This window comes from Catharus ustulatus, chromosome 6, assembly GCF_009819885.2.
Source record: "Catharus ustulatus isolate bCatUst1 chromosome 6, bCatUst1.pri.v2, whole genome shotgun sequence".
Classification (NCBI taxonomy): Eukaryota; Metazoa; Chordata; class Aves; order Passeriformes; family Turdidae; genus Catharus; species Catharus ustulatus.
The window spans coordinates 54,473,278-54,500,974 of NC_046226.1; the positions used below are offsets into that span (position 1 = coordinate 54,473,278).

Here is a 27,697-nt window from a genome sequence, read left to right on the forward strand (position 1 = left end):
AGCTATATTGTAGAAATTAAATGATATTGAAGGCAAAATGAGGGAAACAGTAGTGGACGGGTAGGGGAATTTTGTGGGGCAAAACCTGAAATAATCTAAAGGTTGAGAATATTTTTAGGTAAAAATGAAGTAATAAGTAATAAGGAAAATTTTGCAGGTAAAGCTTGAGGTAATCTCTAGGGAGAGAGTAAACACTGACATAAACTGAGGCAGTTGCTGGGGGTAGGCAAGGAGATTTTGGGGGTAAAACTTGGGAAGATCTGTAGGGAAGAGAATGAACATAATGAGGTAGAAATGAGATATCAGTAGCCAGCATTAGGTAGAATTTGGGGGGCAAACCCTGAGGTAATTATGTAGAAACAAGAAGTGGTTTTGGGAAAAAATCTGATGTGATTTGTAGGGGACAGTGAACATTTTGAGGATAAAGAGACATAAACCTGTGTGGTTTTGGTTTTAAAATCTTTGGCTTTGGCTGATGAGGCAGCACAAAGATTGTTCCCTGTGTGGTGCCCAGATTTGGGGTTCAGCTTTGCTAGTTCAGATGAATTATAGTTACAGCCCTGAATTCCTGCTGGAATAATCTCACAGTGCCTCATGCAGCACACAGAGCTACCTGTTTAACACCAGCAGAGGTTCCAAGGAAGCTCAGTAGGCCTGGGACAGGGACAGGTTTCTATTCCATAGAATTTGCTGTTTATAACCCTCATCCCCCAGCCCACCCGTGTCCCTGGGACTTGACAGAGTTCCCTGGGATCAGCAGAGTCCAGCCCCAAGCTCAGGCTCCAGGTGATATTTCCGAGCAGGAGCAGGCGCTGGATGCTCCTGGTCCGAGCTGGGGCAGCCCCTGTGCCCACGGGAGGACATCTCTCCCTGCAGGAGCTGAGCTCATTCCAGAGCCTCAGGAGTGGCCTCGGGGAGTTCTTTTCTCCGAGGAAAGGGATGCACATCCCTGGTGGCTGTGTGGACTCCACTCCCATTTTCTGGAAAACGCTGCGGGGCCGCGGGCGGGGCCGGGCCGGGGGCGCTGCGCTCGCGCCGCCGCTCCGTGTCCGCCAGGGGGCGCCCCGCGGGGCGGGCCCCCCTCAGGGAGCGGCGGCGTCCGGAGGGTCCCGGGCGGGCCCCGCGCCCCGCCCGCTGCCAGCCGCGATCCAGCGCCTGCTCCGGGGAAGCGCCGCCCTCCTCCCGGCACCGGCACGGAGCCGGCTCCCCGCGGGACCTGCCCGGAGCCCCGGCGGGACTCCAGCCCAGCAGAGGCCGCAGTCGGAGCAGGAGCGGTGGCTCCGGGATTGGCCCCAGTGCCCGTCCCAGAGCGGCTCCTCCCGCCCGCGGTGATCCCGGTACCGATCCCTGCCCTAATCCCGCCCGGAATCCGCAGCCCTTCGGCGCACGGTGGGGAAGGCTGCGACCGAGCCAGGCTCCACATTTCTCTTCCTTTTTATCTCTTTTCTTCCAGACTTCTCTTCCTCTATATCTCTCTTCTCTCCCCTCCCTTCCTCCTCTCTGCAACCCCCTACTCCCTTCCCTCTCTCCCTGCATCACAGCATTTACTCCCTGTTTCTGAGCCCCAGCTCCAGCCTGCTCTCAGGACTCCAAGATCCTCGATTTAGTCTCTGCTTTGAAGCTCAGAGCCTGATTTAGCACCCCCAGAACGCAGCACTGGCTCTCTCTTTGTGAGCCCCAAAACTGCTCCAGTCCCTCGGGTTGGAGCTCCCAGAGGTGCCCCGGCCATGGCCGGACCCTGCTGGGCACCAGCAGCAGCTCCCTCACCCCAGTGGGATGGGAAAGAGAACAGAGACAAAAACCCAGCTCAGAACACTTTCATAATGGAAACCAAGACAAATACAATAATTTTATGTTAATGACAACACATAATGACAGTGAGAGAAACAAGAGCAGTGAGAACAATAATGAACAGGACAGAGAGAAAAACTCCTACAGCCCCCCTTTAACATTATAAATCCAAAACCTAATCCAGAGGACCACAAACTCCCAGTAGGGGGGATTTCCATATTCCTGTTATTTTTCTGTGGTCCATCCTGGAGATCTGTGGACTAAGGGAGGCACTGGCTGCTCCTCTGGGCAAGGGAAAGGTTCCTGTGCTATTCCCAAAAACTGGAATTAGTGCCCTGGAAGCCCAGTCCAGTCTTTCCAGTGACTGGGGGTCGCCCAGAGGGTCTTTACCTGCCTAAAATGAAGATGACATCCTGGTGCAGTGCATTTCCAGCAGGATTGGACACTCCTGGCCAAGGTGACCAGTCCATGGAAGTTGCACCTGTGACAATCCAGGGGGGATTTTAAGTTGGATTCTTGCAGATTTCATTGTGCAGAAGCTCCAGTTCTTTTTGGCACCTCATGTTTAAATATCTCCCCGCTGGAAGAGGTCAATCAGGGGTCATTTTAATGACCAGATTTCCATAGGCAGGGAAAACCAACCAGCATTCCCTGTGCATCTACACCACTTCCATGTCCACCTGCAAGCAGTGGCTGAAGAGCAGGAGCCAGCCCAGGAGAGGCTCAGAGATGAGGCTTCCAACCCAAACCCTTCCATGATGATTCCACAGTCTCTCCCTGCATTAATTTTGCATCGTTCCCTCTTAAATTTAAATTCCCAAATTTAGATTATAAAGGAACAATTTAAAATTATTCCAGGAATATAAAGGGGAGCATCAAACATAAAAGAATCATTCCTGTGTTCATCAAATCACTATCAATTGGAAGTCTGTTCCCTCATCTCTTGTTTTGCTTTCCTGGAAATCAGTATGATCCCACAGTTCCTCAGAGCCATCAGCTGGGATTACTGGAAGGTTTGCTGTGTCAGAAATCCAGGGAGGTTTACAACAGTTGTTCCTCTGCATCTTTATCCCTTACCCAGGTTTCCTCTAAGATGGTGTTGTGGGAGAAGTTTGGAATTACTAGAAATGGATCAGGTTCGCAGTTTTTCCTCACTGTTTTCCAACTGCTTTGAAATTCTTGGAATTGCCCTCAAATGTGTCCTGGAACACTGATGTGAAAGGATCAGTCAGAGGAACATCCTGAAAGGAGAAATCCACATCCAGCAGCAGCCAAACCAGTCCCACTGCTGTTCTTACCCGGTGTCCAGGTGCTGCTGCCAGAGCTCCCAGCAGCCGTTCCCATTCCTGAGCAGGAGCTGTGGAAAACATCCCTGCTGTCCATAGGGTGGGGAGGCACTGTGGGATGTTCCTTGCTGTGGGATCAGACCGCAGCCTGTAAAAGATCTTTGTGGTCCCTTCCAAGCCAAATCCCCCGTGACTCCATGGTGTGATCGGCACCCATCCCAATTCCAGAAACATCCTCACACTATCCCAGAACTTTCCTTTTTCTGCACCACATCAGGGATGTGCTGCCGAGTGCGCCGGGCAGGGAATGCCTCAGTGTTCCCTGGGACCTCAGCTTTCCCTGGGACACCTCAGCATTCCCTGGGACACCTCAGCTTTCCCTGGGACACCTCAGCATTCCTTGGGACACCTCAGCATTCCTTGGGACACCTCAGCTTTCCCTGGGACACCTCAGCATTCCTTGGGACACCTCAGCATTCCTTGGGACACCTCAGCTTTCCCTGGGACACCTCAGTTTTCCCTGGGACACCTCAGCGTTCCCTGGGACACCTCAGCTTTCCGTGGGACACCTCAGCTTTCCCTGGGACACCTCAGTTTTCCCTGGGACACCTCAGCTTTCCGTGGGACACCTCAGCTTTCCCTGGGACACCTCAGCATTCGCTGGGACGCCTCAGCTTTCCCTGGGACACCTCAGCATTCCTTGGGACACCTCAGCTTTCCCTGGGACACCTCAGTTTTCCCTGGGACACCTCAGCGTTCCCTGGGACACCTCAGCATTCGCTGGGACGCCTCAGCTTTCCCTGGGATGCCCCAGCATTCCCGGGATCTCTCCGCATTCCCAGGATCTCTCCGCACTCCCGGGATCTCTCCCCATTCCCGGGATCTCCCCGCATTCCCGGGATCTTTCCGCACTCCCGGGATCTCTCCCCATTCCCGGGATCTCTCCGCACTCTCGGGATCTCTCCGCATTCCCGGGATGCCTCAGCATTCCCTGGATCTCTCCCCATTCCCGGCCCGCCGCTCCCGCGCTCCAGCGCCATCCCGCCTGCAGTACCGGCGCTCCCCGCGGGGCGGCAGCACCGGGCGCGGCAGCCCCGGCCGGTCCCGCTGTCCCGGGGGCGGCTGCGGCTTTAACCCTTCCTGAGCCGGAAAATCCCTTTGATTTCCCTTTAACCCTTCCTGAGCCGGAAAATCCCTTTGATTTCCCTTTAACCCTTCCTGAGCCGGAAAATCCCTTTGATTTCCCTTTAACCCTTCCTGAGCCGGAAAATCCCTTTGATTTCCCTTTAACCCTTCCTGAGCCGGAAAATCCCTTTGATTTCCCTTTAACCCTTCCTGAGCCGGAAAATCCCTTTGATTTCCCTTTAACCCTTCCTGAGCCGGAAAATCCCTTTGATTTCACTCTGACCCTTCCTGAGCCGGAAAATCCCACCGAACCCCTTTGCTGCGCCCTCAGAGGCACAGGACCCACGGGGAGCATCGAGTCCAAGTCCTGGCCCCGCACAGGACACCCCAAGAATTTCCCCCCGTGGCTGAGAGCCTCGTCCAGACCCAAGCTCTTCTCCGGAGATCCTGCAAACAGCGGGGCTGGAAGAAGGATGGCGAGGGAGGGTTTTTCATCCATCTCTCGTTGTACGCTCGTTCTACAGACCCGTCCTTATCGATCCCGGTATTCCCACAACCGGTGTGACCCCCACATCTCGCTGCACATCCTCACGCGTGACCCCCGCTCCCATTCCCGCAGTCAGAGCAGGTTTCCTCCCCGGCTCCACCCCTGGATTCCCGCGGCATTCTCAGGTGTCTCGTTCCATAAAGCAAATTATTCACAGTGACACAGAGCCAGCCCGAGCTGGTCCCTCTGGAGAGCACCATCCCTGTGCCGGGACACCCCGGTGCCCCCGGCCCGGCCCCACTCTTCCCCGGCACTGCCGCTCCTGTAGAAGGTGCAGTTTCCTTTGAAGGTCCAGTGATGATGTGGAGAAGTCCAGTTTTCGTCTGGAGTCCAGATGGAAAAAGGGCTCCCTTAGTGTCCCAAAATCTCAGTTTTTATCTTGGCAAGAAAACCTTGCCTCTTCCCCCTGGGATGCAGTAATTTTATCAGTCACACAGTGGGACTCAATGGCCATTAGCAGACGATGACTCGCTGGAGGAAGGATGGGTTGTAAAAAGATAAAGAACAATGTCCCAGCTGGGGCAGATTATCAGCAGATAGATTATCAGCTATCCCCACGGAGATAGGGATCACTGCCCCACCTGGTCTCATCAGATGGTGATAGAATAGATATTCTGGTCACATCCTGTATTGTAGCCCAAGACAGCCCCAGGTAGAGAAATGCGTTTGTGTTTTCAAACCCTCTTGCTCCGTAATGAGAATTCCTTGCAGTCTATATCCTGTCTATAACACAGCAGATACAGGGTTTTATTTTGGAATCAGTTTTTAAAAGCATTATAATTTCTCACAATGTACAAAATGGGAATATTTGCAGTTTTCAGTATTTTACGTGCAAAGCCCTCATGAATTTCCAGGCCTTTTGAGGCTATAGCCTCCCTTTTTTTGGGGACCTCACTCGGGCCCCCTCATCCCTCACTCCCCTGATCCCCACCACACTGGGCTGTGCCGAGTGACACCATCACCCTCTAGACTCCCCTACCCCCTTTTTCCTCCCCACCCAAAGAAGGCACAAAAAGTCCAAGTGCCCTGGCCAGCAGCTCAATGCTTCCACAAAGCCTTTTCCACATGAACATCCACCAAAAAATAGGGGAAAAGTCAAGGGAGGTCAGGGAAGCCCCAAAAAGCTTCCTGGTCACAGGGAATGTCCCTGAGGATGGTGCCTTGTCCTGGATTGCCCCCTGGGACACTTCCAAGTGCTCGAGGAGGGCAGGCCCTGCTCAGTAACTACCAAAACACCCTCTTGTTATCCGGAGCATTGCCATCCTGAATCCAAATCCAGTAAAGAAAAAGTTCCCCATCCCAGTTAAATCCAGCACAGCAGCTAGCACACCCTATCCCTGCTCATCTCACAGCTGGACACCTCCAGAAGGATTCTGTGAGGGTGAGGGCCAAAACCCCTTATGCAATCCCAAAAATGAACAGGTTCTGCCTTCCCATTGCCTCTGAGCTGGGTGACCTTATGGCAGCAGGATAAGAAACCAGTTAGACAGGAATTTCTCTCCGTTATCCTGAGCTGCCTGTGCCTGCTGCAGGCATTGTCCTTGAATTGCTTTCCCAGCAGGGTCCATTTTTCTTAGTACTGAAGTTGGAGTATCAGGGCTGGAGTTTCCTGGAAAAGTCCAAGCAGGTTACAGCTGGAGAATGCCCAGGCAGCAATGGAGCTCCTCAGGCTTCCAGGACCTTGGGTGGAAGATTGAGGTGGTTCCTTCTGGGACATACTGGGATGAAATCCCACACAACATCTGTCACAGTCTGCACAACCTGAGCAGGGATCGTGATGGTTCATTCGACCCCAGGGTGCAAACGACGACAGCAAGAGTCTAAGGTTTTGTTCAGCAGCAAGCAGCAAAGCAATTTATTGAGGGCCAACAATTCAGTTCTGAGGCAGTGGTGAGAAGGAGAGAGATAAAGGTGGCGAAGCAGAGAGAGAGAGAGAGAAAATGAGTACGAGAAAAAGTAACAAATTACACACACATATGAGCTACGCAGGAAGTGCCCTTTCTTCAAGGAAAGTCAATACTACATGTACAAAAAAAAACTTGCACAGCTAAACCCTCACCCTGAGTGGAATATTTTGTGCAGCGCCCTTCCTGGCTTCAAGGAAGGTCAAAAGACAACACTCAAACAAGAATAGAGGAGAATGACACAGTCGTGCCTTTTGCACCAAGAAGTCTTTTGTGAATTTCTGAAGACAGAACCCTCAAACGACTGTAGGGATGCTTTTTCACCCAGAAAATCAGAGACAGGAAAATGGACAGAATAGAAGAGTAGGAAAAATATAAGGGAAAGAAAAAGAGAAAAAAAGAAATCAAATAGACAATTTTCAATTATTCAACTGTTTTTCATTACATAGAAACAATTTCTGATTACAAAGAAAATAATAAATTTCAATAAAACATACAATGCAACTAAAATAATAAATTTAAATCAATATTCAAAATATAATATGACTAAACTAAGCAATTCTAAATTAATATTCAAAATATAAGAATAATCAATTTTAATTGATATTAAAAAATGCAGCACAAACAAAAAATAAGCAATTTCAATCAATAACAGGTTCTGCAAAAGGAAAAATCACATCTTGCAATTGTAGTAAAGTTATAGACACAAAGATTTGAATAACTTTCTGTACTCATTACTAAATCTTCTACAAAAAAGAAAAAAAACCAAAAAAGAAAAACCCCCCAAAAAACTATTACAAGCAGTTCTTAAGCATACACACCCATTGCCTATATATACCAGTACTGTTTCAAGGAATTTGGATGATTTTCAAAGTTGCAATCATTCTGTTCTGTGTCTAAGCAAATATCTTGAGCTCTGATTGCATTACTTTCACAGATAAACCCTTGTTGCTCCCAGAAAATGCAAGTCTCTAAATTAACAGTTTGCTACTTCCCACCAATTTGACGGGCCCATTCTCTATGATCAAAAGGACAGAGATCAGCTCCATCGTGATTCAGCCCTAAAGCAATGAGAGGGAATACTGAATGCACTGAAGCATTGCGTATGGTCAGTAAAAAAGGCCGTGGCTGTATTTGTGCTGGGGTCGTAGGTAAAATTCAGCAGGTTCCACCAGGATTGGAATTCTCCTTCAAAGTTAGTGGCACTATCCCAGATTATTCTCCAAATTTCAGTAGGAAAAGTGCCCTCCCCTCCTCCTCTTACAACTGAGGCAGCAACTGAGTGCATCCACAATTGAGCCTGGACACGACTATGAGCTAAAGAGATGTTATAGCCAGTTTATCCATCAGTATTTCTGAATCAGTGCTATTCAAAATTCCCAATCCTGTTCTCACAACACCGGTTTTGTCTCTTATTATTCATTGCTTAAAAGAATTATTGGCAATTTGTCTTGTTTGAAAAACTATGCCAAATTAAACAATATTGTTATTGGCTGGTTTTTCTAATTACGTGTGATCCAATTTAAAAAATTTTCCGGTTCAGTATAACCGGTGGTTGGGTGATAGGTGTTACAACATTAACATCAAGTTATCCCCAGTATTTTGTATTTTTTTTACCGCACATGACTTTATGGGAAAAATTGTGCAACAGTTACATTTAACTAACAACTCTGATTTTGGATTTCACAATATGAAACACGGCTGTGAGATCCTGTGCCATAAATGTATACAGGTTCGACGAGGGACTCAGCAATTAATTCAGCAATTAATCTTCATGTCCTGCGGCGTTCTTCTGCGAAAAAGAAACACAACAGAATCTGCCACAAAGAGGCAGGAGGTTAAAATGATGGAACTATCCAGCATGTAACGTGGACTGGAATTCTGTTGACTGGAAGCCACTCTGTACCTCCTTTAAACACAGCACAAGAGTCAGGGTAGATGCAAACAAGAGAGGCAATCTGTACCTCAGGTTGGAAAACACCCCAAACAGCTGTCAGCACACTCCAAACTACTCCCCTGTCTCTTATAATTCTTTCCTTAAACCAAGAATTTGCTGTTTGTTTGGAGAAGAAAGGAGAGGCTACTGTGATTACCGAGGCAGGTTTGTTTTGGCTGCCAGCCAAGCTCTCACTTTCTGGAATTGTCAGATTTTTTACAGCTCCCTTTATCACTGAGAAGGTGTTACAGTAATGCTCTATCAGGCCATACCACTTCCTAACTGAGGAGCTCTGGGCCATCCCATCAGTAGGGAGGGTCCCAGTGGTGGTTGTCTTCAAAGTCTTCATTTGTCTCCCATTGTTAAGAAAACCTCATGTCCCCAGTACCCACTGGCTGCTTGTTCTGCTAATTCAGTATCAGTGAACGGGATTTCTTTAGTGGTCACTTGTGGGCCAAAATCCTCAGTACTCAGCCGGAGAGCAGTGTGCCATGGAAGCAGCACTGGCAAGCACAACTGTACACAGTCCCTTGGCAAGCATCCACCTTGGCCAGGCCAGAGCTTCTGCCCAGAGTGAGGAGTAGGGGTCTCAGGGTCTCAGGGGCTCAGTCTCTGATGATGATTGTGAGGCAGATCAGGCAATCTTCAAACCGACCCTTACAACATCCCAGCCCCCCAGCCCTGTGGATACTGAAGTGGTCCAAGCGATCCCCAGTGATCCCAGGTGGAAAATCACCGCCCCTCCTCCCCCACTGGACACACAGATAAGCCAGGGCAGCTGTGGGAGGGCAGGTAACTGGAGAAGGACACTGGGAACAGCTAAAAGCAGAGAGCACGCCCAGAGAGCTGAATTCCCACAGGACTCTGCCACTCTGAGTGTGTCAGCTGGCTCCAGGAGGATGCTTGGCGTGGCTTTGGGCATCGGGGTCCTGCTGGCCCTGGTGGGCTGCACGGCCACCGAGGGCTGTGGTAAGTGTCAGCCACCCACAGAGAACCAGGAGAGAGCATGGATGGGACACAGGACCCTGGTGACCTCCCCTCTCCTTCCAGTGGCCCCACAGGACATGGTCTCCCAGCTGCTCCAGCGCTTGGAGGGATCTGTAAACTTCGAGGAGGCAGCAAATCCCAGCGTCCTGCTGGCCATGAACCTGGCTGGAGGGGACAGCGACGGTCCCATCCACAAGTGGCTGCTCCAGGAGATCAAGGAGGAGGCGGTGAGGAGAGCCCAGAAAGGTAGGGAGGGAAAGGAGGGGAAGCACCAGCTCCCGGGGGCCCACCTGTCCTTGGAATGCCCAGCCCAGCTCGGCTGCCCTCTTGTCCCCACAGACATGACCTCGGGACAGGTGGCTCTGCACGTCCTCGCCCTCCTCTCCTCTTGCCAGGATCCCCAGCGCGTCCATGCCCTGGACCAGACGCTCGACCTGATCCGTGTCCTGCAGCAGAAAACAGATGAGGAGATGGCCAAACTGGGTTTGTTGGGATCTGGGGGCCTGGGGGTGTCACTGTCCCCACACCTTGTCACTTTGCCGCTCTTTGCTTTCAGAGGCCGACGGGGTTCCCAAAACTACCCTGTACAGCGTGGGCCTGGACACCATGGCCCTGTGCCTGGCTGAGGCGGGCGGCGCTCAAGGGCCATCGGTGGCCCTGGCCAAGTGGGTGCTGAGCCCTGACAGCCACATCTCCGTGGGTAAGGAACCCCTCTGCTCCCACATTCCCACTCCTGGGGTCTATCCTGAGCCTTGGCGGTGACTCCAGGATCCCACAGACACCCGGGCCATGGTGGCACTGGCGCTGAGCTGCGTCTATGACTACGTGGAGCTCCAGGACGTGCGGGAACTGCTCCGGGAGGCACTTCAGACAGTGAGCACCAGCTTCCTGGACGAGCAGGAGAAGAGGGATGGCATGATCGGGAATATCTACAGCATGGGGCTGGCCCTGCAGGTAGGGGAGGTGCCAGGGGAGTGTGGAGTTGCAGCCACCTGGTCCCATTCCCAGATGCGTCATTCCCACCCACTCCACAGGCGCTGGAGGCCACAAGGAAGTTTTACGCCCCACGGAAGTGGGACTGTGCCCAGGCTTACTCCGTGGTGTACGCCCATGATTACCAGCAGCCCATGGCCATAGCCCAGGTGCTGCCAGCCCTGGTGGGCAGGTCCTACCTGGATGCGGCTGGCCTGGACTGTGCTGCCAACAAGGATATGTCTCCAAGCCGACAGTTGTCCCTGTCCCCAAAGCTGGGGACACATGGCGTTCCCAGAGGTACACTGATCCCACCTGGGGTCCCCCAGATCCCACAGGGATGATGTTCCCACCCTATGCCCGCTGGGGCTGTGCCAGGTGCCCACCCTACTGCTCTCTCCCTGCACAGCCTCCATCCAGGTGCATTACTCCATCACCAACACACTCCAGGGAAAACACTTCCACTACTCCACCACGGTGACAGTCCCAAGTGGCTCCACTCTGCTCCAGGTGATGAAGGTGGCAGCAGAGGAGAACCCCCAAACCTTTAGGTGAGAGCCAGGGCAGCTTTGGGGATGGGATCTGGCATTTCCCCACCCAGGCCTGAGCCCCCACAATTCTCCCACAGTTTCCAGACTGAGCAGACATCCTGGGGTCCCTATGTGACCTCCATCCACGGGCTGGCTGGCAGCATGGATGACAGGACCTACTGGCAGTTCCTCAGTGCTGGGAACGCTCTCGAGGAAGGTGGGGCAGGAGGAGAGGAGGGTGGGGATGGGGCTGGGGGAGTCTCCCTGTCCCAGCCTCACTCATCCCTGTGTCACAGGGGTTGGAACGTACAAACCACACGACGGGGAGCACATCCAGGCCGTCTTCAGCACCTACTGATGCCACCAAGACATCCTGGGCCCTGCCATGGAGCAATAAAGTGCCATTCCAGCATGTCCCTCTGTGTCCCTGCGTGTGTCTGTGTGTCCCTGGGAGAAAACACAGCTCACAACACTTTTCTCTTCCTTCCTGCTTAATTCCATGAGCTCAGCTCCTCTCCTCTTCTCCAGCACCACACACAAGCACAGCCTCACCCAAACTCCATGGAGTCAATTCCCCTCTGGACAACAACAAAGCAGCACAGACTTGTTCCTCTGGCCACATTCCTGTGTTTCAGTTAAACCTATTCTCATCCTCACACAAGCTCTCATGGCATTAATCAGATGCAATTATCTCCATTTGATTATTACAATCCCAAATAGCATCAGCCTCAGGCCACCACTTGCATTTCCCCCCGGAAATCTGCAGGGGGTGGCCTGTGGGGGTTGCAGCTGATTCCAGCCCCAAGTCTGTGACTCCATCTCTGGCCAGGAGTCACCAGCACCTGCCAGTTGGGTCCCAACTGCTCTCCAGACAGCCCCATTCCCTAATCCCACTGGGCCTTGCCCAGCCAGACCTTCAGCCTTGACCTGCTCCCAGCTGGACCCTTCCCGCCCAAACCATTCTGTGATTTCACCAAAACCATCTCCACAAGGAGCTGGGAGGGTGTCCTAGTTTGGAGGACAGGTGTCTGCTGAGAAAGGCAGGAGCTTCTCTTTGAAATGGAGAATGTAAACCCCCTCCCTCCAAATTACTAGAATTTTGAAATCCAGGGGCTCTCAGGCAAAGATATGGGAATTAGGAATAACAGTTCTTTACTAGGGAAATTAAAATAGAAATACAGTACTGCAAAGAAACAAACCCCAAACCCTGACAAAGTCAGAGTACAACCAGACACCCCGTCAGGCAGGGTGTTGGTAGCAGTCCCATTAAATGGTGGCTGCATCCTCCTGCAGTGACAGATGTGATTCAGTTGGAGCAGTGCTCCTGTACAAGGTGCAGTTTCCCTCCAGAGGTCCAGTGGTGATGTGGAGAAATCCGGTTTCCCTCTGCAGTCCAGTGGAGAAAGGGGCTCCCTTAGTGTGCCAAAACCTCTGTTTTTATCTTGGTAAGAAATGTTGGGCTCTTCCCCCTGGCTGGAGCAACTTCCAATGGGATGCAGTAATTTTATCAGTCCCACAGTGGGACTCAATGGCCATTAGCAGAAAATGACTCCCTGGAGGAAGGATGGGTTGTGAAAAGATAAAGAACAATGCCCTACCCGGTTTCAGTGGATGGCCCATTAGCAGAATATCCCCCACAGAGATAAGGATCACTGCCCCACCCTCAACAGAAGGTGATAGAATAGATACCTTTTATCACATCCTGCATTGCAACCCCAGACAGAGGGACAGGATCCAAACTCTTCCTAATGGACTGAAAACCAGCATCCATCACCTTCCATCATCACCAGTGCTCACGGTCTTATCCCAGATATCAAACCAGCCAGACAGGAGCAGCCCATCCTCAACCCACGGTGATGGTGCCACCCTCCAGGTCCTTCCGTGACCACACAGATGAGCTGGCACCGTGTGGTAGCACCACAGCACGGGAGTGGGCAGGCAGGTGAGCTCAGGATGGCACCAGGAGCAGATAAAAGCAGGAGGCACAGCTGGAGAGATGAGTGCCCGCGGGACCCTGCTGCCCTGAGTGGATCAGCTCTCCTGAGGACAGAGGATGGCCGGCATGGTTTACAGCATCGGGGTCCTGCTGGCCCTGGCAAGTGCCATGGTCACGCAGGGCTGCGGTGAGTGTCACTCCTCCTGCAGCGGCAGCGCAGACAGACCGGTGACACTGCAGGGCGACGAGTGGAAGATGCACAGGGCTCCTGCTGACCTGCCCTCAGTGGCACAGGGGTGCCAGGCTGCAGGGGCCCACCACCACCTGATCCACGAGCTGCTGCACCGCATGGAGAAATCTGTCAAGTTTGATGAACCACCAAATCCCAGCATCCTGCTGGCCATGAACCTGGCTGGAGCCACCCATGGCCATGTCGACAGCTGGCTGCTCCAGGAGATAAAGAAGGATGCAGTGGAGAGAGCCCAGACAGGTGGGAAGGGACAGGAGGAGAACCCAGGGCAGGGGAAGGGGTGCACCTGATCCCAGCCGACCCCGTACAGCAGGCTCGGCACCATCAGCTCTTGGGATACCATGTCCCATCCCACCACTCTGTCCTCTTGTCCCCACAGACATGAAGTCAGGAGAGGTGGCTCTGTACGTCCTCGCCCTCCTCTCCTCCTGCCAGGACCCCCATTGTGTCCATGCCATGGGGAAGACTGTCAACCTGATCCCCATCCTGAAGCAGAAAATGAACGAGGAGATCAGCAGAAATGGTGCATTGGGACATGAGGGAAGGACTGGGGGGACTGGGGTGTGTCACCCTCGCTGCTCCCCGTCTGCTCACCCCTCTTTGTCTTGCAGTGATCACCTGGTACAGTGAGAGCCTGGACATCCTGGCCCTGTGCCTGGTGAAGGAATATGACATCCAAGAGGCAGTCGAGGCTGTGGCTGAGGAGCTGCAGAAGTGTAGGAGTTCCGTCTGTGTGGGTAAGGGAATACCCCAGCCCCCATCCCCTCCGCTCCCAGAGGTGTCCCTGGGGCGCTGGCAGTGACAGCAGGATCCCACAGACACCCAGGCCATGGTGGTCCTGGCGCTGGTGTGCGCCTACAACCACACAGAGAAGCGGGATCTGATCCGTGACGCGCTAAAGGCGGTGACCAACCATTTCCTGGATGAGCAAGAGAGCAACAATGGCACGATCGGGAATATCTACAGCATGGGGCTGGCCCTGCAGGTATGCAGAGGGGCTGTGGGGTCACAGCTCCACTCCCAGGCTGCTTGTGCCACCTTCCACCTCCTCCGCAGGCTCTGGAGGACTCAAGTGAGTTTTACGCCCCTCGGAAGTGGGACCGTGCCCAGGCCTTCAACGTGGTCTACAACCATGACTACCACCAGCCCATGGCCATAGCCCAGGTGCTGCCTGCCCTGGTGAACAAGTCGTACCTGCACGCAGGTGGGTGGGGCTGTGCTGCCACAACGGAATGGCCCCGAGCCAACAGCTGCCCCTGTCACCATTGCCGGGGACAATCGGGCTTCCAACCTGGAGCCAGCCCCCTGGGAATGACGCTCCTGCCCTGCGCCCACCCTGGCCCCAACCTCACCCACAGCTCCCATCACGGTGCAGTTCTCCATCACCAGCACGATGAAGAATTACTTCCACTACTCCACCTCAGTGTGTGTCCCACATCACTCCACGCTGCTCCAGGTGATGAAGGTGGCAAGGAATGAGAAACCTGACATCTTTTGGTGAGACAGAGGCTGGGAGAGAAGGGGAGGGGTTTGCATGCACCCAGCCAGGTCTGAGCCCACTCCCTTTGCCGGCAGTTTCAAGACAAAGAAGACAAGCTGGGGTCCCTATGTGACCTCCATTCACGGGCTGCCTGCCAATGAAACCGAAAGGACCTACTGGCAGTTCTTCAGCTGCTGGAGTCCCCTCCAGGAAGGTGGGTGTGGGGCACAAGGGGCTGTGCTTGGGGTGTCTCCCTGTCCCAGCCTCACTGATCCCTGTGCTGCAGGGGTCGGAACCTACAAGCCGAAAAACTGGGAGCACATACAGGCCATCTTCAGCACCTACTGATGCCACCAAGACATCCTGGGCCCCGCCATGGAGCAATAAACTGCCATTCCAGCATGTCCCCGTGTGTGTGTGTGTCCCTGGGAGAAAACACAGTTCACATCCCTTTTGTCTTCCTTCCTGCTTAATTCCATGAGCTCAGCTTCTCTCCTTCTCTTCCCCAGCACCACACACAAGCACAGCCTCACCCAAACTCCATGGAGTCATTCCCCTCTGGACATCAACAGAGCCTTTCTCCAGCAGCCATGGGCTTGCTCCTCTGGCCACATTCCTGTGTTTCAGTTCAATCTATTCTCATCCTCACACACTCTCTCATGGCATTAATCAGATGCAATTATCTCCATTTGATTATTACAATCCCAAATAGCATCAGCCTCAGGCCATCACCTGCATTTCCCCCCAGAAATCCGCAGGGGGTGGCCTGTGGGGGTTGCAGCTGATTCCAACCCCAATTCTGTGACTCCATCTCTGGCCAGGAGTCACCAGCACCTGCCAGTTGGGTCCCAACTGCCCTCCAGCCATCCCCATTCCCTAATCCCACTGGGCCTTGTCCAGCCAGACCTTCAGCCTGGACCTGCTACCAGGTGGACCCTTCCCGCCCAAACCATTCTGTGATTCCACTGACACCGTCTCCAGAAGGAGCTGGGAGGGTCAGGATCCAAACTCTTCCTAATGGACTGAAAACCAGCATCCATCACCTTCCATCATCACCACTGCTCGTGGCCTTATCCCAGACATCAAACCAGAGCAGCCCATCCTCAACCCACGGTGATGGTGCCACCCTCCAGGTCCTTCCGTGACCACACAGATGAGCTAGAACAGTGTGGCAGTGCCACAGCTGGTGTAGGATATCAGCTGCTCCATTGGAGATTACATTCCTGCCCCGTGCTGCATGGGATGTCCCAGGTACCCAGTCTGCCTCTCCGTCCTTTGTGAAATTCCATCTTGGGGCAGTTCTTCATCACCAACATGCTCCATGGAAAACACTTCCACTGCGCTGCCTCAATGGTTTGTCTGCTTTTAGTAGGATTCACAGGGTTCAATTTCTCCGCAGTGTGTAGCACAGCACTGGGTTTGGATTCCGGATGGGAATGCTGTGCATAACACAGAGATGGTTTGGTGGTTGCTGAGAAGAGCTTTTCCTCTTCCAGCTCTCTGCAGAGTCCCATGGGACAATCCATGTCTCCAGCTCTGTCAGCCAGGAGATGAGACCATCCTCCTCCTCTTATCACTGTGTCCTACTTGGCTGAGAATCTTTCCATCTGTTCTGCTCCAGAGGGCCTCAGCGCCCTCATGGAGCCCCTCAACGCTGGCTGTGACGTCACACCGGTGTCCCCCCCGCAGCCCTGTGACATCAGCGCCGTCTCTGCAGGACACGTGCCACCACCCCCTGGCTCCCAGTGCGGCCACGATGGGACATGGACGGAGCCATGAGTTTCCTGCTCCCCACGCTCGTCCTGCTGGTGGCCAGTACGGCCGCCCTGCTGGCCACCCGCATTTGGAAGGCGCGGAAGCGCCTCGGGAGCCGGGCCGGGGGGTCCCGGCGCGGCCGAGCGGCCCCGGGCGCTCCCGGTTGGGGCCCGGCTGAGCAGAGCCCTCCGCAGGGCCCGGCTGCCCCCGGGAGCCCCCTGTACATTCCCTGCGGCTGCGGCCCCGGCTGCGGGCCCTGCGCCACGGCGGCCCGGGAGATGCAGGACCTGGCGACGCCGCTGTGGCCCGGGGTGTCCTTCCCGCGGGACTCGGAGATGTGGCAGCTGCTGTGGGAGGACCTGGAGCAGCTGCTGGAGCGAGGCCGCCTGTCCTGCTGCGCCTCCTCCAGCTCCTCCAGAAGCTCCCAGGGCTGCTCCAGGAGCCAGGGCCAGACAAGTCCCCTGATCCGTCGGAAAACATCTGCCGCTGGAAAAGGCTCAGAACTCCACAGAACCCAACACTCGTCGAGATGCTCCACTCTTCCAAGAATGTCCATCCCTCGGAAAGGCTCTCCCATTCCTATCCAGACCATTTCTGAACTGTGCACCTGGCCTGTTCCTGCCAAGAAGGCAGAGTCCTGGAGCCACCGGTGCCCAATCCACGGCTCCCAGGATCCAGCAGTGGAGCCATCAGGGCAGACTCTCCGCACACTGCTGGACAAGAGGCTCCAGCGGCAAAGGCAGTTGGTCCCATGTTCAGGACGCTCCCTGGAGTTGGCTGGGAAGGACAAGGAAGATCTCCACACCGGGGATGTTAATAGCCAAGGTCAACATTGCTGCCAGAGCCTCCATGAGATCTGCTGGACTCCAGATGGAGGAGCCCACACAGACACTTCTTCCTGCTTCCTCAGAGCCATGGCTATGCACAGAACACACCAGACACCCACGGCCAGGAAAAGCCTGGAAATACAACTGGGAGCCCAAGCCATTCCAGCGAGGCATTCCCAGCCGCAAGTGGCACAGCAGGAAGGGTCCCTGAGCCACTGCTGCCCACGGCACAGCTCCCAGGACACTGCAGCAGTGGCACGGGAGAAAACCCTGCGGGCAGTGCTGGACAGGAGGCTCCAGCGGCAACGGGAGCACCCCCCTTCCAAGGGGGCTCCCAGGAGGTGGCCGGCACGGCTCAGGATGCAGCTCGTGGCAGCAGCTGGGGCACTCCGAAGGGTTCTTCGCGCTGCATAAATTCGGGGTTTCCCCAAAAACTGTCTGAGAGCTCCCACTGTTCTGCTTTCCACTGGGACAGGGCTCCTTTCTTCCCAGGAGCTCGGTTTGGATTCAGGATGGGAATGCTGTGAGTAACACATGGTCCAGCCAGCCGGAAAATTGGGATGAAGAAGTTGAAAATTCATTTAATTAGAACTAAGAGGTGGAAAAGGGGAAAAGGTGGAAAAGTATCCCAAGACTGCCCCAGACCTTGGAGCCCCAAATCCCCTGTGCCCTCTCTGATTGGGTCTGCTGGATCTCGAGCTTCCCACAGCACTTGCTCCTGGGATAAAGAGTGGAACTGGAATTTATTAGTAATATCAGTGTCAGAAGCAGTGGGAATCTTTGGAATAAGAAATGGAGGAAAAATTTAGTGAAATACCATGAAGCACCAGGCAGGGGGAGGGTGATGGAAAAGCAGTTTTTAGAACCCGGTGAATTTCCCAGACTTATTCCAGATATTATTATTTTAAAATCATTTTTTATCCCTCCACCACCAAACCATTCCTGTACCTGTGAAGATATTTGGAGATAAAAGAGGAACACTTAATTAAAAAGAAATTATGGATTGAAACATGTATGAGAATCCACAGCAAGGAAACATAAATCCCAATTTTAGCAAGATCAATGGGTAATAAATATTAATTTCCCCACAAAACAAGCCAGATTCTTATTTTCCAAACTGGCAAAGAGCAGACTCACGGATTTTTGATGTCTACGAAGCATCCAAAGAGCCCAAAACTGGAATTTTGTGTTCTGGATTGTGTTTGGTTTGTTGACTGTTACAGAATTCCCTCTAAAACTGGGATTTTCATTTAAAACCATGGTTTAAGCCACTTCCCTGGAGAAAGAGAAACAGAGTCTTTGTGTTCAAATTTTATTCTGAAACAAAACCCATCCTGTGGCTCTCACAAGCAAAAAACCTATAACTATAGAAAACATAGAATAAAATAAAAGGTTTTAACTCCCATCCTGGGACCTATAAGTGTGTACAACACAGAAAAATGCCTCTGGAATTCATGGACTGAAGAGGCTGCAGTTCTAGGCTTATGGATATTTTTATTTTTAAGCATTTCTAAGCAAATTTCAGGCTGGGACAGGTGCAGTCTGGGCTCATCTTTGTTTGGATTACGCACCAAAAGCAGGCCAGGATATTGCTGGAATTGAGATCACAACTGGGTTGTGAATAAGGAGAGCGACCACAAAAAGGGAAGGAAAAGCCTTCATGAACTCTCCTGGGTTCAAGGGAGAATTTTACCTCATTACTTGAAGCCTCCTTCCCAAGTACAGCTTGCCTTCCCTCCAACCTATCTAGTTTCTGCTTGCATCTATCTCTTCTGGAACAGATGGGATCAGGTTGAAATCTAATTTGTCCTGAGTCTGCTCTGCAACTGTTCAGTTTCGGAATTCTGAAATCTGGGAGTGTTTGTGCCCAGAAGCTGCTCCACTCTGCTGCCCCCATCCCTTCCTTCCCAGCACTACCACGCAGCACTGACACACCACTGTCCTTAGGCTAAAATTCCTCCTTAAGCCTCCCAAAAACCCAATCCCAGAGGTCTGCGGGCGCCCACTCTGGTTATTTCGCTTTTTTAGTCTTTGCGGCCGCGCTGCTGTTGGGCTTGGCTTTCTTCTTGGCTGCTCCCTTGGGCTCCGGCTCCTTGCGCTTGGCCGAGGTGATGGATCCGGTGACCTTGAAGAAATCATCGAGCCGGCCCTGGGTGCTTCCCTGGCGGCTCTTGTTGAGCCTCTTGACGCCGTTGCGGATGCGCTCCTCGTTGAACTGCTTCTCCCCGCACATGAACTGCACCAGCTGCTCCTCATCGGGCTCGCCCCACTTCAGCTCCACGGTGTCGGGGTCGATCACGTCGGGCTCCAGGAAGAGCTTCTGGGCCTCCCTGTGCAGCCAGTTCTCGGGCAGGGGGTACTTCTTGGTGTCAAGCTGCTGCACGATCCTCTCGATGGATTTGTGCTCCCGGATGAGCTCCACGGCGCGCTTCGGCCCGATGCCGCGGATGCTGCCGCAGTAGTCGCAGCCCAGCAGGATGCACAGGTCCACAAACTGCTCCCAGGTCAGCTGCAGATCCTGCAGGATCCGGTTCAGGTGGAACTCCTGGATGGGCAGCTTCTTGGTCTCGCTGGCCGTGAGGTGCCGCATCAGCACGGGGCTGCCAAAGGTGAGGCAATCCATGTCCTCCGTGGCGGCGGCGTACACCTTCCCGGCCTTCACCAGGGCGGCACAGCTGGCCTCAGCCTCTCCGGGGGCCTCCACGTAGGGAATTCCCATCAGCGTCAGCAGCTTCTTGCACTCCTGCGTGTGCTGCGGCGTCACCTTGACCAGCCTCTTGCTGTACTTCTCCACGTTCTCCTCCTCCCCGGCCTCCTGCGCTTCCTGCAGCTGCTTCTCTGCCTCGGCCCGGCGCTCCGTGCGCTTGGCCAGCTCCCCGGATTTCAGCTGCGGGGGCTTCCCGTCGAACACGTACACGGGCTTGATGCCGTTCTCCACCATGCGGATGGTGCGGTAGAACATGCCCATGAGGTGGCTGGTGGTCTCCCCATCCTCGTTCTGGAGCACGTCGGCTCCCTGCCGCACGGCGATCAGGAACTGGTACATGCTCATGGAGGCGTCGATGGCCACTTTCCGGCCAAAGTAGGACTTGATGTCGTTCTCCCGGATGGCCCCGGGAGCCACGTCGGCGATAAGCTTGGCCAAGCCATGGATTCCCATCCTGGGGAGGGAAAAAGAGGATGTTGGGAGGGGGCTCTGAAGCAAAAAGGGCAGTGCTTCCCCTGCAAACCATCACTCTACTGGCAGCCTTTACCCCGAGTCTTGCCTCAGGCCACCTTTATCCCTCTCGGTCCATCATTACTCCCCTCCCATCCCAGAATTCGATTATCTTCACCATTACAACCATCACCTCCCCATTCTCCTCTCCCCATTTCCCACCTCCCCAGGCCTGACATCAACCCCTATTCCCTCTCCCTCAGATCCCCGTTCTCCCTCAGCCTCCATTACCCCCCCAGGGCCCCCGTTCTCCCTCAGCCGCCATTACCGCCTCAGAGCCCCCGTTTCCCCCAGATCCCCGTTCTCCCTCAGCCCCCGTTTCCCCTCAGATTCCCGTTCTCCCTCAGAGCTCCCGTCTCCCCCCGTTTCCCCCCAGATCCCCGTTCTCCCTCAGCCGCCATTACCCGGCCGCTCGCGCGCCGCCGCTCCCGCGCTCCGCCGCCGAGCCCGCCGGGAGCCGCCGCCAGCCAATGGGGAAGCGCCTCGCGCTGGCCGCGCCTCGTTCCCGCCCTCACTTCCACTTCCGGCGGCCGAAGGGGGCGGACGTGCGGCGGCGGGAGCGGAGCCGACGTGTCGCAGCAGAGACCGGCGACATGGTGAGTGTGGAGATGGGGGGACCAAGGGCTGCCACAGAGGGCCCGGCCCGGTGGCGGCCGGCCCCGCTGAACACCCGCCGTGTCTCCGCAGGAGCTGGAGGCGATGAGCAGATACACGAGCCCGGTGAACCCGGCCGTGTTCCCGCACCTCACCGTGGTGCTGCTGGCCATCGGGATGTTCTTCACCGCCTGGTTCTTCGTGTATCCCCGCGGCTGAGCGGGCGGGGGGTGCCGTCCCCTTGCTGTGTTTCCAATCGCGGATTATCGCTCTAATTCCCGGGCAGGGGAGCGGGTGGGGGTCTCCTCACCTTGCTGGGCCTCTGTTAGCACCTTAACCCCGGCTGGCAGCTACGAGGTGACATCCACCAAGTACACCCGCGACATCTACAAGGAGCTGCTGATCTCGCTGGTGGCCTCGCTCTTCATGGGCTTCGGCGTCCTCTTCCTGCTGCTCTGGGTCGGGATCTACGTCTGATGGGGGACGCGGGGAAGCTCTTTTTATATTTCTTTTATATTTCAACGAGAAAACGCCTGTAGCAGGTGTGGTGTGCGACAGGCAGCGACCCACAGGTCAATAAAGTGGCTCTGTGACACACCTGACTGGGGACTGCTGGTTTGTCTTCTTTTTTTTTTTATTTTTAAACCTGGCTTTTCCAATAGAACTATGGGAAGTCTAAGGCTGGAAAAGGCCTCTAGGATTGCCAAGGCCACGACTGACCTGTGTCCCAAGTAAATCCCTCCAGGGATGGGACTCCACCTCTGGAACCTGTTCAGTGCTCTAAAACCCTTCCCAGGAAAGAATTGTTCTTAATGCCCAGCCTAAACCTCCCCTGGTGCAGCTTGAGGCTGTTTTATCCTGCCCTTTTCCTGGGAGCAGAGACCAGTCGTACCTGTCAGAGAGTTGTGGAGAGTGAGAAGGTCCCCGCTGAGCCTCCTTTTCTCCACAAAATCCAGGTACCTTGGGATATGCCCAGTGTTATCCAGATTCAGTGCTCACAAGTGTTCCAGTGCCACCTTGTGTCCTGGTGCAGGCAGGCTGTGCAAAATAAATCCTAAATCTGCTTTTAATCCCTCACCCTTCTTTGCCGTTGCATCCCCTCACCTTTTTTTTTTTTGGGAATGCTGTGCCTGTTCTCATCCCTAACTAGGAGTTTTGTGGTGCTGGATGTGCTCTTCATTAATTCCTAAATTAACTGCCTGGCCTAGAAACAAGGAATTGATTTATGTGTCTTTCAGAGGCAGACTGGAATTTTAGCCCAGGTTTCAAACTGTTCCACTTCCAAATTCAAGCCCAAATTGATTTGGAAAGGATTATTTCTTCTGTGGACTTTTGGATCCTTCTGGATTTGACCCTGCCCTCTGATGTGAGCAGTGGAAGGTCAGAGGCAAGTTTCTCTTTCTTTTTCCTTCCTTTCTCCTCTTTTGCCCCTCTTCCTTTCTCCTTTTTTCCTCTCCTTTTTTTTTTCTTCCTCCTTTCTTTGTCCTTCTGCTTTCTTCTTCCTTTTTCCATTGCCCATTTAACCTTTATTTTCCCTCTTTATTTTCTTCATTTTTCTCTTCTTCTTCATTTCCCCTTCTTCATTCTTTTTCCTTTTTCCTTTCTATCCCCATTCCAAAGAACCATAACTGGGCATGTCCAGAAACTTCCACTGACTAAAGACTTGGAATTTCCTCCATCCCATGGTCAGTTTTACAGCCATTCACCTGAGTTACTCCCTAGGAAGGGAGGAAAACACCAAGAGCCATCCTTGGATACAAAGCAGTATTTATATATTTTATTCATATGGGCACATTTACCTCCAGCATAAAACAAAGTCTAAATAAGCAAAACAAAACAAACAAACAAACAAAAAAAAAATCTGGCGACTCAGCCCTCAAATTTAGCAAAATATAAATATAAATCAGGAAGAAAAGAGGGAAACCACGCTTGTTCCCCACAAATAAAAACCAGAAATCAAGAATAACCTGCTACAAATGCAACTCTACGAACTGGCTGGCAAAATACAGTGATTAAAGCTGTGGCAGCAACATTTAAACCAACAAAATTAGTGCTTTACGTGGTGGTTTTTTCCTTAATTCTTCCAGTGGTGCCATAGTCTCTATTTACAGGCTTTAAGCTCCAACAGTAGGGCAGAAGAGTTGGGAATTTGCTTTTGAAACAACTCCCAAACAGCCTCATTCTCCATCCTTTTGTCTTCCTTCCTGCCAGGAATGTCTCTGCTCCGAATTCCCTCCGTCCCATGCAGGGAAAGGCCTGATTGTGAACTCTCTTGGTACTGATTGGGGACAGGGAAGGGGCAGAGATGCGTTTTGAGGGGGAAATCCATGCAGACAGCTGTTTCCACAGGTCTGGAAGCAGTTCCATGACTCCTTCATTTTATAATTCTGAACCCCTTTGGAGCTCGTTGCTGCCTCGCCGGGAAGCGGCCGATGGATGATTTTTATCATGGAATCCTGGAATGGTTTGGGTGGGAAGTGACCTTAAAGCCCATTCAATCCCACTCCTGCCATGGGCAGGGACACCTTCCACTAGTCCAGGCAGCTCCAAACCCATCCAACCTATCCTGGAACACTTCCAGGGATGGAACATCCAAAACTTCTCTGGGCAACCTGTGCCACTTTAAGACATAAGGTACTGTTGACACTAAAAACTTCTTCCTGAATCCCTGTCCTCTCCTGATCCCAGGGATTGCTGCCAGCTCCATGTGGGTAGGGCTGGCTTCAGCACTCCAGGAATTGCCACATCCCAGTTAAACCACCCAGGCACCATTTCTGAGGCAGCATTTGGGAATGTATGTGGGAAAACACTGTTCCCTGGGGCTGTTCCATAAGGAAAAAGGCACTAGACATGTTTCCAAGCCCTCAGGCACTTGGTTTGTTGGGGATCTCGCTAAATCCCATGGCTGAGCATCCCAGGGACACCTGAGAGATCCCAACTCCTCCTGGGCCCCCACTGATTGATTCCTTCCCTCAGGAGTGGGGTGGGATGTGCTGGGGTGTCCTGGCTGAGGGGAGGGGGGTGATTGCAGGCTCTGGCCTCCCCAGCATTTCCTGTTTCCTCTTCCAGGGGCTTTTATCCCAGCTTGGTATCACTCACCTGAGGAAGGATGTGCCAGCCTGGGCCACTGATTGCCATGGGGACAAGAAACCTGCCAAGGAAGTCACTTCCCAGTTTAAAACCAGGAAAAAACTGCTCAGGGCAGGTGGAGGGAAGAGCACTCGGCTACATCCAGGTGTTTCCTTCCCAATTTCAGGGAAAAACAGAGAATCCTGCTGAGCATGGAGCCCCCCTGCTTGTGCAGAGGTATTCCCAAGCCTTGGAAGGTCCTGTTGTCCCAGCGAGCTTCCCAAAACTTTTGGGAAATTTTTGGAAGGGTTTTCCAACTGCTTGGCTGCTCAGAATTCCCTGCTTGCCCACTATTTCCTGCTTCCCAGGATTCACTGGATTTTAGTAACTATAATTCAGCGTTTCCAGGCCTTAAAACCTCCCTACAAACAGTTTTTGGGGGCAGATGCCAAACCCAAGTGACATTACTAGGAATTTTAGAGCTGCTTTGTTGGGATAAGCTCAGGATGAGGATGATGGGGGATGACAAAACCAGACGTACCCAGGAACCATCGCTTTGCCTGGACAAAACCCATCTTTGTTTTTCCAGAGCAGCTTTAGAGTGTCCTTAGGATCACTTGTTTCCTCAGGGAAATCCATCTTGGAATAACCTGGAGGTGGCTGAGCCTCCAGGAACACAGACAACTCCTTTGTAGCACAAGGAGCAGGACAGGGAGGAGGAAGCACAGGGAGCCACTTGGCTTTCCCACAGGACACACATGGCTCAATGGGGCCAGAAGGAAATTCCTGGTTTTTTTTACGGCTTAACCCCCACAAGAATTCAGTAGTTTAGCAAGTTAAGGACTTGTAACAGTAAAATATCCCAAATCCCCCCAGCATGACTGAGGGCAGGGACAGCCTGCAGCTGCTGCCATCCCAACTTTTGGGAGAACACCACCCCTCTCCCAAGGCAGAGATCCTGCCTGGACACAGATCCTGATATTCCCAGGGACTCAGCCTTGCTCTGCAGGGCTTTGCCAGTGCTGCACATCTGGGCAGAGGTTGGCATTGGCTCCAGAGCCGACCAGGCAGCTCCGCACACACCGCTTCCAAGTGGACAAAAACGGATCCCACCACACTTAATGTGGCTAAGTCCCGGTCATTTGTCACCCCTGGCTTGGGGACAAGTGTCCCCAGGTGTGGCATGGCCTCAGCAGCAGCTTCAGTGGGGGTTTTATCCATCCAGACCTGGATATCCCACATGGATATGGGATTTAAGAGCACAAAGAAGAGGGGGGATGATGTCGAAGCTGCTCCTTCTCCGGTTGTTCCTAGAGGAACGTGTCCATTGGCGGGTCTGGGAGTCTCTGGGAAGTCTGTGGGAAGTGGCCCTGGGCCAAGCAGAAGGAACAGCAACTCCAGTGTACGACTTCCAGTAGGTCCAGGCACAGCCATCCTTTCCAGGCCAAACTCCAGCATTTGGCTCCTGGAAAGGGCTCCAGTGTTGAAGCAATTCCAGTGTTGTGAAGAACTGATGTGGGACACCTGGGAGCACCGGGATGGGGCTCCTGTCCATGGAAGGAGCATCCCTCTGTGACGTGGCAGAGCTGTCCACGCTCAGTCTGGTGTCACGCTTCCAAATCCAGTGTTGGAAGGGGAAGGGGGAGTGATGGAGGACACAAACATCCCCATAAGGGAAGAAGAGGGATGTGGGATGCTGGGAATTGGTGTGAGGTCCTCCCCATGAGCCACCACAGGGCTGGTGGTGGCTTTTAGGTCCTGTGTGTGCTGAGCTTCAGTTTCTCCAGCCATCGCTATTCCAGCTCCAGAGCTGCCGCAGGACACGGGGATGAGGTGGGGCTGGGGGCCAGCAGAGCAGGGAATTCGGGAGGCTCCCAGTGGCACCAGTTCCCCTCCTGTCTCCAAGCAGAGGGCACTGGTGCTGCCAGGACTCACTCACAGAGCCAGTAGAACTGGAAGTAATAGTCAGTGAAGAGGTGTCCCAGCTGCTCCAGGGAAGTGCTGCAGTCGGCTCGGCCCTGGGAATGGCAAAAGCAGCTTAGAGAGGGTGGAATTCTGCCTGGACTATGAGCTGGGGCAGGGACACATCATTCTCCTGCCACCCGCAGGACTGTGGGAAGCTCTTGGTGCTAAACCTGCACTTCCCACCTCTCCTAAATCCCACATTTCTCTCCTCCCACGTGGCCCTGGACAAGCTGGGGGTACTCACCGGCTGTGCCACTCGGAAGTGGTAGGAAAACTCCCGGAAGGACAGCATCACCAGAGGCCAGCGGTGCGTGGTGTCCTGGGGAAGGAAGGGGAAGAGCTGGGATGAAATCAGGCATGAGCTTGGGGAATGTTCTCCAGGCTGGATCTGTGAGGAAATCCACAGCCTCGTGCTGTCAAGTGAACCCATGGATGTTTCCCAGGATGAGGAAAGGCTCTGGGAGCTGGAGGGGCTCAGCCTGGGGAAAAGGAGGCTCTGGGAAGAGCTTCTGGCTCTGCACAATTCCCTGATGAGAGAGGGCAGCCAAATGGGATCAGGCTCTGCTCCCAGGGAACAAAGGACAGGATGAGAGGAAACAGCCTCAAACTGTGCCAGGGGAGGTTTAAGTTGGATATTAGGGAAAATTCCTTCATGGAAAGGGCTGCCCAGGACAGCAGTGGAGTCCCCATTCCTGGAGGGATTTAAAAGCTGTGTGGATGTGGCACTTGGGGACATGGTGGGCTTGGCAGTGCTGAAGGAATGGTTGGACTTTTCCACCCTCAGTGACTCCATGTATATTTTGTAAGCTGTCTCCTTCTCCCTACCTGTGCATCTGTGGAGTCAGTGGAGCTGTTCCCGCTCACAGCATCCTGGCAGGGATCACTGGAGACAAGGCCACAGAGGGAGATGGACACAGTGGAGGAGGAGCTGGGAAGAGAGGACACCATGAGAGCCTGGAAGGGGGAACATGTGTCCCTTTCCCATGGAGACACCATGGCCACATCAGCCACTCCAGGACATGATCCATGGGCACTCACTTCATCTCCAGGGTCAAGTTGGTGTTCACGGCTGTCCGCTGGCTCACAGGGATGCGGTAGCTGAAATTCCCGGTCCTGGGAACACAGAGAGAGCATTAGATGTCACCAGGCTGTGGGAAGGCCAGGACAGAACCCAAAATCCCTGGCAGGCTGAGAACTCAGAGGGGAGAACTTCCCAATGTTCCAAGGACGAGCCCACCACCAAACACAACCCCTGAGGGACAGCTGAGAGCACCAGCTCCTCTTCCCATGCAGCAGCATGGAGTGATGGCAAGAAACACCCAAGAAAATCTTGGGAAAACTCCCAGACTTTCCTATTTGTTGTTCCTACAGTGTTGCTACCACCCAAGCACCACCAAGGTGCCACCAGCCAGCCCTTCCCGTTCACCTGCAGGCGTCGGCAGCGGCGCAGTACTGGGAATGGATGGCCAGGTTGATCTCCAGGATCCGGATGGATTGCAGCACCGGGCTCAGCCCTACTGGGAGAG

The 27,697-nt window shown here is 53.5% G+C and overlaps 5 protein-coding genes and 1 long non-coding RNA gene across 10 annotated transcripts in view; 3 read left to right on the plus strand and 3 right to left on the minus strand.

Annotated features, from left to right (window-relative positions):
* Positions 1–1,835: 1,835 nt before the first annotated feature.
* On the minus strand, positions 1,836–3,605 carry LOC116997934. The gene is made up of 2 exons (XR_004418272.1): positions 2,182–3,605; positions 1,836–2,099 (listed from the first exon to the last, which is right to left on the minus strand). It is a non-coding gene; the product is annotated as an uncharacterized LOC116997934 (long non-coding RNA).
* Positions 3,606–9,488: 5,883 nt separating this feature from the next.
* On the plus strand, positions 9,489–11,436 carry LOC116998294 (cobalamin binding intrinsic factor-like). The gene is made up of 9 exons (XM_033063834.1): positions 9,489–9,558; positions 9,640–9,822; positions 9,916–10,059; positions 10,133–10,276; positions 10,355–10,530; positions 10,611–10,848; positions 10,958–11,099; positions 11,177–11,295; positions 11,375–11,436. Exons 1-9 carry the CDS (start codon positions 9,489–9,491, stop codon positions 11,434–11,436), a joined length of 1,278 nt encoding a protein of 425 aa, XP_032919725.1.
* A 1,704-nt stretch (positions 11,437–13,140) lies between these two features.
* On the plus strand, positions 13,141–15,331 carry LOC116997723 (cobalamin binding intrinsic factor-like). The gene is given in 9 exon segments (XM_033062801.1): positions 13,141–13,504; positions 13,644–13,787; positions 13,876–14,001; positions 14,083–14,249; positions 14,321–14,489; positions 14,492–14,549; positions 14,615–14,761; positions 14,840–14,958; positions 15,031–15,331. Coding segments are annotated over 9 exon segments (1,356 nt in total). The 3' UTR covers positions 15,093–15,331.
* Positions 15,332–18,624: 3,293 nt separating this feature from the next.
* FEN1 (flap structure-specific endonuclease 1) lies at positions 18,625–20,996 on the minus strand. The gene is made up of 2 exons (XM_033063768.1): positions 20,948–20,996; positions 18,625–20,487 (listed from the first exon to the last, which is right to left on the minus strand). The coding sequence occupies exon 2, from the start codon at positions 20,484–20,486 to the stop codon at positions 19,338–19,340; it is 1,149 nt and encodes a 382-aa protein (XP_032919659.1). The 5' UTR covers position 20,487; positions 20,948–20,996; the 3' UTR covers positions 18,625–19,337.
* A 17-nt stretch (positions 20,997–21,013) lies between these two features.
* Positions 21,014–21,734, plus strand: TMEM258 (transmembrane protein 258). The gene is made up of 3 exons (XM_033063769.2): positions 21,014–21,139; positions 21,231–21,340; positions 21,488–21,734. Exons 1-3 carry the CDS (start codon positions 21,014–21,016, stop codon positions 21,612–21,614), a joined length of 363 nt encoding a protein of 120 aa, XP_032919660.1. The 3' UTR covers positions 21,615–21,734.
* Positions 21,735–25,920: 4,186 nt separating this feature from the next.
* MYRF (myelin regulatory factor) overlaps positions 25,921–27,697 on the minus strand; it is a 39,371-nt gene continuing 37,594 nt past the window's right edge. For 3 of the 5 annotated variants that reach the window (XM_033062370.1, XM_033062367.1, XM_033062369.1), the window contains 5 exons: positions 27,598–27,688; positions 27,210–27,284; positions 26,997–27,099; positions 26,416–26,490; positions 25,921–26,224 (listed from right to left, as the gene is read on the minus strand). In XM_033062370.1, coding sequence (XP_032918261.1) covers positions 26,138–26,224; positions 26,416–26,490; positions 26,997–27,099; positions 27,210–27,284; positions 27,598–27,688 — 431 coding nt within the window. In that variant the 3' untranslated portion in view covers positions 25,921–26,137. The remainder of the gene's footprint in view (positions 26,225–26,415; positions 26,491–26,996; positions 27,100–27,209; positions 27,285–27,597; positions 27,689–27,697) is intronic. The other 2 variants (XM_033062371.1, XM_033062368.1) reach the window with 1 other exon arrangement.